The sequence below is a fragment of the Balaenoptera musculus genome, chromosome 10 (genome assembly GCF_009873245.2).
Source record: "Balaenoptera musculus isolate JJ_BM4_2016_0621 chromosome 10, mBalMus1.pri.v3, whole genome shotgun sequence".
NCBI lineage: Eukaryota > Metazoa > Chordata > Mammalia > Artiodactyla > Balaenopteridae > Balaenoptera > Balaenoptera musculus.
In genome coordinates, this window is record NC_045794.1 from 3,060,462 (window position 1) to 3,070,922 (window position 10,461).

General features: G+C 54.9%; 1 protein-coding gene across 1 annotated transcript; it reads right to left on the minus strand.

The window, feature by feature from the left end:
* Positions 1–8,506: 8,506 nt before the first annotated feature.
* Positions 8,507–10,211, minus strand: TEX52 (testis expressed 52). The gene is given in 3 exon segments (XM_036867129.1): positions 8,507–8,569; positions 8,571–9,062; positions 10,140–10,211. Coding segments are annotated over 3 exon segments (627 nt in total).
* Between the last annotated feature and the right edge of the window lie 250 nt (positions 10,212–10,461).

Sequence of the window (10,461 nt, forward strand, 5' to 3'; positions counted from 1 at the left end):
TGGGGTTAACAAGTCACCAAACCCTGCATCTGACAGACCCGAGGGGTCAGGGTTTCCTCTACTGAAAGGGAACCCAGAGCCCTGCCGAGTGGGTTCTCGGAACTGTCAGAGGGCGATGGGTCTTTGTGTTTCCAGCAACGAGGAAGGCTGAGAGGGCTCCAGGAGATACCGCTTTCTTGGCCTTCACCCTCATAGGCCCTCAGGTCTCCTGGAGAACCTTCTGCCCTTAGGTAAAACCAGACTACATCTCATATCTGCCATGGGGTGTCAGTCATTAGTGATTCTAGGCTTGTGCTGACTGATGCCATGGCTACTGGCCACACATGGTTATTGAGCAATGGAAATGTGGCCGGTCTGAACTGAGATATCCTATAGGTGTAAAATACGTACTGGATTTTGAAAACAATACCAAAAGCAATGTGAACTATCTCATTAATTATTTTTATGTTGATTACATTATTTATATTGATAATATTTTGGATCTGTTGGGTTCAGTAAAATGTGCTTCTTGTTTTGTTTGGTTTTTTTGCTTGTTTTGTTTTTGTTTTTTGTTTTGGCCATGCCGTATGGCAGTGACATGCAGGATCTTAGCTCCCTGACCAGGGATCGAACCCATGCCCCCCGCATTGGGAGCGCAGAGTCTTTCTTAACCACTGGACCACCAGGGAAGTCCCTTTTTCTTTTTCTTGGGAAAATGTGTTATAAAAATTAACATCTCCTGTTTATTTTTACTTTTTTAATATGGCAACTATAAAATTTAAAGTTGCATGTATGACTCCATTATATTTCTCTTGGACAGCACTGGTCTGAATAGATCCACAGCTTGCTCCCTGGAACCTGGCATAATCTATTCCAGCATCCCTCCACCTTACCAGGAAGTTCTTCTTTATGTCTAATCTAAATCCCTATAGCTGTATTCAAAATCCCTGCCCTCTTTTCCAAACCTCAGTACAGATGGAGATGAACTGGTTCCCACCTTCCTTGTAATAACCTTCCATGCCTTTAAATCTCTTTCACATTTTCTTTTTAAGAAGAAAGTGAAATAGTGCCATTTCTTGTCACTGATATTAGGGACAGGGAGGAGAGTTCACTTGATGTAGTGAAATCATCCAGCCCTGCCACATAAGGAAATTCCCAGGATATTCCCCATAGAATGGGTTATTCAGAGCTAGACAAACAGCACCCTTGACCCTACAGAGGGTGAGGCCAGCCGGCTCTATTTCAGACTTTCCCCTCTGGCCTTGTCAGATCTGCTCAAGACAGGAATGAAGCTGTTTTCCAGAATTCTCCAGCAAGGGTCCCAGAAGGCCAGGGTCAGTTTTGAAATTTTTCACCCTACCTCCACCCCAAAGAGGTAGATCTTCCAAAGACTGCCAGGCTAGGACCACTTTTTGCATTTGAGGCTAGGATGCTTTTCTCCTATTTCATGGGTGGCAAAACCAAGGCACAGGGAGTTCTCTGGTGGCTTAGTGGTTAGGGTTCCGGCCTTTCACTGCCGTAACCCGGGTTCAATCCCTGGTCAGGGAAAGGAGATCCTGTAAGCCGTGCGGCGTGACCAAAAAACAAAACAAAACTAAACACCAAGGCACAGAAAGGTGGAGCATTTGTCTCTATTGATGAAAGCAGACCAAGCACGGGATGTTGAATTCGGACAAGCTTGGTCACGTTTCCCAGCTCACTTACTAGCTGGGTGACTTTGGGTGGAGTGCTTAATCGTTTGGAATCCACTTTCTCATCTGTAAAACTGAAATAACGTGTCATCTGCAGACTCTCTGTGAAGTATGAATGAGAAGCCCAACAGCAAACTGGTTAAGAGCTCTGGGGGCCTTAGTTGACTCGTCTCTAAAATGGAGAGCACGTGGGGCCTCATTGTGTTGGGAGGATTAGGTGGGTTGGTTCATGAAGAGCTCGCAACCCCTTGCCCAACACACAGCGAGCCCTGGGTATCTGCCTGCTGTTATCTGGGAGCTGACATTCACGTACACAGGAATGTTCTTGCGTGAGCGTGTGTACACGCACGCACACACACATACACACACAGGCTCTGACCTAGATGCCTCTCCCCTCTGCTCTCATAGTACAACTGGGTCAGGCATCTCTTACCTTCCTTCTCACACTATTTAAAATTGTTTACTTGTCCATCTTCCCACCAGATCTTAGGCTTTATAAGGGCAGGGTCTTGTTTGTTTGTTTGCTTGTTTTTGCTCCCTTCTCTCTCTTCTTACACAAAGTTCGTTGGCTGAATTGTCCAGCAGGACTCCAGGACACAAGAGGAAACGTGCTGTTACCACCAACAACTCAGGTGTTGAGACACTAGACCAGCTTGGTGAGCGCCCACCTGATTTTTCCAGGATCCGGCTGATGGCATAGGCGGTCACTCCAGACCCCTTTCTACTCCTCTCCTTTCCCTGGTACCCATGGGACTCATTTGCCAGCCCCCCTCACCCCCACCCCTGGGCCCTGCACCCAAATCTTGATCCTGCAAGTGCCCTCGGGAATCTGGCAAAGCTGCCCACCTCCTTCCAGACATCCTGAACGTCGAGTGCCAGGGGGGATCCTGCTTCGCCCTCCCTCTGGCCTCAGCATTTCTCTCCCCCCGTCTTGTGTTTAGCGACTTTCTTTCCTGCTTCCATTTACCTCCGTTTCCCGTTCCTCCTGGCCTAAGCTCCGGGCCTGCGCTGGGCACCCCTGGCACCAGTGTCTAGTGATACTCCTCCTAAAGAAGCCACTGACTGTTGTCCAGGAAGCCTGTCATGCTGTCTCATGTCAGTGCTCAGTGACCATCCACTGGAAACCATGGTGGCCTAGGGGAAGCCACGCATCCAAACTCTGCCTTGGAATTTGAACAATGCCAGGATGCAGCAGCTTTGTCTTCCAGGTGGGCCTTTGGGAGGTTCTGCCCTGGGACCCACAGACAGTGTGTTGGCTTGAGACTAACATGAGATGGGCAACTCTGTGAAGAGACACAGGAACCACTAAATATAACGATAAACCGGCAACAGCAATTATGTATATTGTGTAATGAAAAGAGTAAGTGATGTGGCTCAGGGGACAGCATGACCAGCAGAAGCTCAGAGGTGGAAGAGACGCAACGAGGCAAAGGGCTTGAGCAGGTGGGTCAGCGCGGGATGGAGACAAAAGGCCAGCGCGTCCCGGGGAGGCCAGAGGTGGGTCTGGGCGGCCTGGGCAGGGAATCGTGCTCTGACTTGTCATCGCGGAGCAGCAGCGGGACTTTCTTTCTTTCTTTCTTTCTTTCTTAATATTATTTATTTGGCTGTGCCGGGTCTTTGGTTGCGGCATGCAGGATCTTTAGTTGCGGCATGAGGGCCTTTAGTTGCGGCATGCGGGATCTAGTTCTCCCACCAGGGATCAGACCCGGCTCCCCTGCATTGGGAGCATAGCGTCTTAACTGCTGGACCACCAGGGAAGTCCCCAGCGGCAGGGCTTGCAGTCGGGTGGGTGAGGTGGAGACTGAAGGTCATGACTGGCTGGCCCTGCGTCTCCCCCAGGGGCCCCCAGCCCCCCAGCTTCCAGCCTTACGGGCCCCAGCCCTTCCTGAGGCCCTAGTGGCTCAGCAACCTGACCTGTTCTCAGTTGCCCACTCAGCTGGAGCCCGGCTGAGGGAGAGGGAGGCTGCGAGGGGAGGGGAGGACCCAGAAGCGGCTCTGAAGCCTCTGTGCTGGGACCAACTGTGTCCTGAAGCTGGCGGCATTCAGCAGAGCACGGGGTGCCCTGGGGAGGGGTGCGAGGTGTGGGGCAAGCGGGTTCCAGCCCTGCTTCGCTCTCGGATCTGCCTGAGAAAGCTGCGGTGAGAGAGCAGGTCCTGAAGGCGGGCCCAGGCTGCAGGGGTCCCCCCAGCCCCCCACAGAGGCTTCCGAGGACTCCATATCTGAGCAGATGGGGGAGGGTGGGGTGGGGTGACGCCCATGGCTGCGGGCAGGCTGGGCTGAGGGTTGCCTTGAAGAGTCCCCAGGCCCAGGAGGACCTACGGAGGCTGTTGTCCCCGGAGCTCCATGGCCTGGTGGAGTTGAGGAATTCCAGGAATCCTGCTTCTGCATCTCTGGCTGGCGATGGACAAGGGAGCCCCTGGTAGTGCTGCCAGCAGGAAGGAGGCCACCATCCAGAGAGCAGAGCCGGAGGGTGGAGGCGGGGGTGGAAGTCCCGCGTGAGGCCGGCAGCCGGGGGGAGGGGGTCTGGGTCTGCAAGGCGGGCGTCTGTGGAAGCGCAGCTCACCCCTCTACCCTCCCTCCCAGCTCCGGGCTGGAGAGTGGGAGGCTTTCTCCTCCGGCTCACTCCCCAGAACTTCCTACTAACCCTCTGAGTGTGCCCTGGGCTTCTCTTGCTGGAGGTGACAAAACCCAGGCATGATGGGCAAGTAGTCTGAGAAGCAGGATGACAGCACAGGCCCCGGAGCCCTGGCTGTACCAGGAGGGCAAGGACAACCTGGCCTTGTGGCCCGGAGCAAATCGCCTCGGCCTTGGGCCTCGGTTTACCATCCAAACGCTTGTTTCCCAGAAGCCTGCCCCGCTCTAACATGCCAGGATCTGAGGCAAGGGACCTCCTCCTTCCCACCGTCATTCCTGATCCAGAGCGGGGAGAATGGGCCGTTCCCCGAGCCCCACCCTCCCCTGGAGCGCTTGGGAGACTCTCCTTCCTCCCTTGGCTGTGGGCCTCCCCACCCATCCCCCCACCATGGGGAGAGGCGGCCAGGAGAAGGACCATGGTGGAACTGTAAATTTGGAACTAGAAGGAATTTTGGAAACTCTCTATACATACCCTATTTATATAATTATTTTTAATCGAGATGAAATTCACATAACATTTACCATCTTTTTACATTTTTAAAATATTTCTTTATTTATGTTTGGCTGCGTTGGGTCTTAGTTGTGGCAACGCGGGGTCCTTCGTTGCAGCGCGCAGGCTTCTCTCTAGTTGTGGCCCACGGACTTAGTTGCCCTGTAGCACGTGGGATCTTAGTTGCCCGACCAGGGATCGAACCCGCATCCCCTGCATTGGAAGCATGGCGTCTTAACCGCTGGACCGCCAGGGAAGTCCAACATTTACCATCTTAACTTATACTCCAGTGGCATTTTGTTCACTCATGATGTTGTACAAGGAGCACTTCTATCTAGTTCCAAAATATTTCCATCCGCCTCAAGAGAAAACCCTGTACCCATGAAGCACTCAGCCCCCATCCCCCTCCCCAGCACCTGGCCACCACCGATTCACCTTCTGTCTCTAGGGATTTGCCTCCTCTGGACTTTTCCTAGAAATGCAATTGTACGATATGCACCCTTTTGTGTCTGGCGTCTTCCACTCGTGTTTTCGAGGTTCATCCACATTTTTGCGTGTGTCAGTGCTTCACTCCTCCATAAGGCTGAATCGTGTCCCACCCGTTTATTACTTTTATTCTACAGGTAATGATTGACAGCTGCAGGTATGGAGGGCCGACGCTGTGCCAGGCACTTTGCAGGTGCGTCACTTGTTTCTTTTATTTATTCCACTTATTTTTGCCCTAGTGGCTCCCGCTGTGCAGAGGAGGAAGCTGAGAGCTTGAGGGGAAAAAGGACCCTCCCAAAGGGCACACGGCTGGTTAGTGGTTACGCCAGGGCTGGAACCCCGGTGGTGTTTGATTCCCAGGTGCTGACAGCTTGAGAAAAGTGGGCAAAGAAGGCAGTGGGCAGAGGCCCAGGGAAGCCCAGATGGGGAAGGTCACCGACATGGCATGTGACAGGGGCCAGGGGAGGTGAGGTGGGCCCCGCCTGCAGCTTCTCCCTCTCTGGCCACTCCCCCCTGCCCCTCCCCCCCAACTCTCCGCCCCAGCCGGCCAGCCCCCTGTGGACCCATGCGCTTTACCTGCCTCCACTTGAGGCCACGTGTCTCTGTCCCACCCCGCACTTCGAAAGCTGAGGCACGAGGGGTCCGCAGCAGCACGGGCCCAGGCCCAAGATGGTGCTCTGGGGTGACGGCTCCCGCCGTTACCTTGAGTCTCCACTTTGCTCCTGACCTGTGCCCAATGGCCTGCACCCTGTGTGTGCGTTTTGGCGTTAGGCTGGTGAAATCATGTTATCTGGTTGGTCAGTCTTCCATCCTTCGCACATGTAGTCTGTAAGGGGATCATCCAGATTCTAGCTGTCCTCCAAGCCCCACCTTCTCTATAAACGCAGTCCAGGAGCCCTTCCCGCTCTGACCTGCTGCCCTGTGACGCTGGTGTCACGGCTCGCTCTTCTGCAGACCTGCGGTATTTGGTTCAACACTGGGAAGTCCACTTTTTGCACAACAGAGTTGAATATTGGCAAATCGTTCAACGTGCTTCGCGCTGGCTCAGCAGGTATCCTCGCAACTGCTGACTTTGGTTTACATCAGAGGTTCGCAGGCTTGGCTGCATGTTAGAATCACCCTGGGGAGCTTTTTAGAAACACCGGTGCCCGGGCTCTCCCCCAGGCCAAGCAAGTTAGACTCTCCCGGGTGGGGCTCAAACCTCAACATTTTTCTAAAGTGGGCCGGGTGATTCTAACGCACTGTCAGACTGGAGGGAGGCGGGGTTTGCATGTAAATGTCCTACTTCCCCAAGAAGATCGTGAGCGTCTTGAAGCCTCGTCTGGTCCTCTTGCTCAGAATGTGCTGTCTCACTTTCCTAGACGGGGTTCATCTGAAGCCCCTCCAGAGCTGCTCCGCAGGGGCCGCAAGACTGGGCGGGCCTCCCCTCTCACTCTCTCTTGCTGCCACCTGGTGAACTTCACATGCCCTTCAAGGTCCAGCTCCCATGCCACCTCCTCCTTTATTCCCGCTCCAGGGCCGGGCTACAGCAGCAAGCCAGAGAAACCAGGACCCTTCTCGCACAGAGATGACTTATTGAGCCCCTTCTCCCTGCCAGACACCATACCCCGAAAGGTACCAGGTGCATCTCCAATACACACCTGGGGCAAGTGAAGCTCAAGGAATTTAAGAATGTTGAAGTTGTGTCGCAGGCTTGTGATGGTAGATTCCAGCCTAGTTCTGTTCGACTCCCAGGGCCTGGCTGCTTCTGCCACCCTACACACATATTTCCTGTGCACCGAGCACCGTGCCGAGCTTTCTGTGGGTGATACTGTATTTCTCTCCCGCTACCTTTACAGGACATTACGTTGGCTGTGAACTTGTCTGATTCTTGGGTCAGACAGGAGGGGAGGTGGAGCGTGGTGGTTAAGAATGAAGCCCTGGAGCTGTGCTCCCTGGGTTCAAATCCCAGCTCTGCCCTTACTAGCTGTGCAAACTTGGGCAAGATACTTGACCTCTCTGTGTTTCAGATGCCCCATCTGTAAAAGGGGGTTGATAATAGTAGTTTCTATTCAGGGAGTAGTGGGAGGAGTAAGGAATATAGTAAAGTGATTAGAACCATTTGGCTGTGAGGTGTTTGAGCAGCGATCTGAGTCTTCCCCACGCCCGTGTGTCCAGAGTTAGTACGGAGTAGCCGTCAGTGGTCAGCGTTGCGAGACAGCAGAGAGAAGTCAAGGTCCTAGTAATCGTCTCTCAAAATCACCAACTGTTGGCTTTTTCTTTTAAAGATTAAACACCTCCGCAGCCTCCCACTCCAGTCCCTTGGGGCTTCTGTCAATGGGATTGGAGTTTGAGACACGCTTTGTATCCCTCTCCCTCTTTCCTGCCACCCGTGCCCAGAGCCTAGAGGGCAGTGGAGTGGAGACGCCCCCGGGCGTGCCCGCGACGGGCAGGGAGGGAGAGTCCCTCCACACTCCTGCCTCTGCTCACACCAGCCACCCCTCCTCTCGACGCTTCCAAAGCCTTCCTCCCCTCCCAGCCTCTACCCCTCTGGCCGGCCTCACGAAGCCTTCCTGGGGCGGTGCTCCAGACGACACCCACCCCTCCCTCTTCTGAATGTCCGTAATAACGTCTGTGTTTGGTACGGTGATTTTATGTATCCATTCACCCGCTTTATCTTCACGCAGTGAGGTGGGCACGGCATTTACCACTCCCCACCTCCCCGCCCAACTTTCAGCATCCGCGGAACTGAGTCTGCAAGAACTCAGCAATTTGCCAAAGTGACACAGTCTGGAGTTTAATCCAAGCTTCTGCCTCGGGCTCTCGGCTCTTTCTATTAATAATTGACGTCCTCACAACACCTGTTGTCTGTCTCACGCTTTGGGCACTTGGCACGCGTGGGCTGGTGTTGAGAGCTGTCTTTCCATGTGCGTGTGTGTCGATACCTGCCTTTCAGAAGCTCCTTGAGGGCAGGGACTGAATGACATTTCTCTGTATCCCTGGGGCCTGGCAGGCATCAAGTATCAATACACAGCTGTCTCCCCTACATTTTCGTTAAGTAATCAAGCCCCTCCCCTGGCTGTCATTCCCTGGCCTCCACCCGGTCCCTCCAGCTACGTTTGGACAGAGTTGAGTTTTCAGGTGACCAGAGGAGGGACGGTAAGACGTCAGAAAGAGGAATCGGAAAGGGGGAGGGGTCCCCTGGACACAGGTGGGTTGGGTGGGCTCCCCGAGGAGGCAGCTCCTCTTACTTCTTGAAGTTCTTCGGGGGCAGGACGTTGCCGTTGGCATCGAGCAGGGGTGCCCTTGACTTCACTCCTCAGCTTGAGCTTCCCCACCTCTCTCAGTTCCTTCACTGTCCTGAGAATCACCTGGTGCCTCCTATTTGCGTCCAGAAAGAGAGGAGTACAGGAGATGAAGGTCAGAAAGCTGTTTTGACCCATCCAGGATGGAGGGGGCACGGGGGGCTCTGCCAGGGGGCGGTGGTGGGCCCTGGAATCCGTCAACCAGCGCCAGACGTTGCTGTCATAGGGCCTGTCAGGCCTGGAGGGGAAGGCGGCCGGCAGATGTCCCACATGCAGCCACGTGTGGAAGCCCCAGGTGTGCTGGGCCGCATCCTTCCCAGGGCAGGCCAGTCGATGACGCACCTTGGCCTTCACTTCCGTGCAGGGTGGCAGCTTCAGGGCCAGCTGGTGGTAGGCTTGCCGGGTGAAGCCGGGCAGCTCCGAGGACTCCCTGGGGAGGAAGAACTCGCGTTGAGCCCACGTGCGGGGCGTCGGGAGGGTCTCGTGGGCGTGGACCATCTAGGGAGAGACAAGGGAGCCTGGGAGCGCTCTGCCTCTCCTCCGCTGGAGAGGACAAGCTGCCAGCGGCTTCCAGACCCGGATTCTCGTCAGGGCCGGGTGGCCGGGGTGCGGGGTGCGGGGGGCGGGGGACGTTTTCTCGGTTCCTGCCCAGAGCGCGTGGCCGCTTGGTATGATTTGCACGCATCCTCATAGACTGTTCTCTGTGCATCTATCAGGTTTTGTTTTCCCAGCCTCTTTCCTCAACTGACATTTTCCCTCTCGTCACTCTGCCTTCACCCATCCTCCCCATCCTGGTGCTCTTCTCCAGGCACATTGGGCTGAGGTAGTGTGAGGGAAAACGCCCCTTCCAAGCAGAGTGTAGAAGGGAAACCATTCTCCAGGGAACGGGGCCAGTGCTTTTCTGCCCAGGCTCCTCCCGTCCCCCGCTTCTCTGTCGTTGGTGCGTTTCCCTCAGGTCTCATTAAGATACAATCACATGTAGGAAGCATCCAGATGTGGGTTCCTTTCCTTTCTGGCGCCCTGCCACCCCCCCGAAATAAACGGTGGCAGATGATATATACTTGACACTTTGCGAAATACTTATCCTCATCTCATTTAACCCTCACACCTTGCGAGTAAGTGTTCTTGTTGCATCTCAGAGATGCAAGAAGCAAGGCACGTGAGGGTGAATAACTTGCCCACGGCACAGAGTGAGGGCAGCAAAGCTGGCACTCAGGCTGTGCCACTCAGGACACTAGGCTCCTCCAAAATGCCTCTGCTTCCCACCTGCCCCTAGGACTTTTCTGATCCCCAAAACTCACCTGTTCCTTGGGCCCAGTCCCCTAAGTCATGTCTACACGCACACCCCAGGGGTGGGTCTGGATGTCATAACCAGACATTTCCTCTCCTCTGCCCTGAGCTCCGTGTTCACAGGGTCATAGGACAAGGGTTCACGCGCCTGGAGCTCTGCTGCCCGGGAGAAAGCATGGCCCAGCCTGGGGCGGGCAGGGGGCAGGCAGGGGGTGGGGCTGGGGACAGCCCCTCACCCAGTGTGGTACAGAAAGGTAGCTGCAGAGATGCGGCCCCGCCCCCTACCTTCAGGAGAGGTTCTCTGACGCGGGATGGGTCACTCTGCCCTCTGGGTGATCTCTGCAGGTTGCTGGCCATTTTTCTGGGCTTCCCTGCAGGAGCAGCAGCTTTGTAGGGAAGACCTTCTTGGCAGCATTGTTTGCTGCTGGGGTTGCTATGGTGATGCTTCCTGGGTGGAGACACAGGCCCTTACCTCTCCCTGGGAGGGCTCACCAGTCCCTCGGACCCTGGCTGCCTTTCAGGTGAGGCAGGTGGGGAATAGGGCTCATAACAGGAGCTGCTTCGAGGTGGGGGCAGAAAAGCAGGGCCAGCTGGCTCCCAGGCCTCG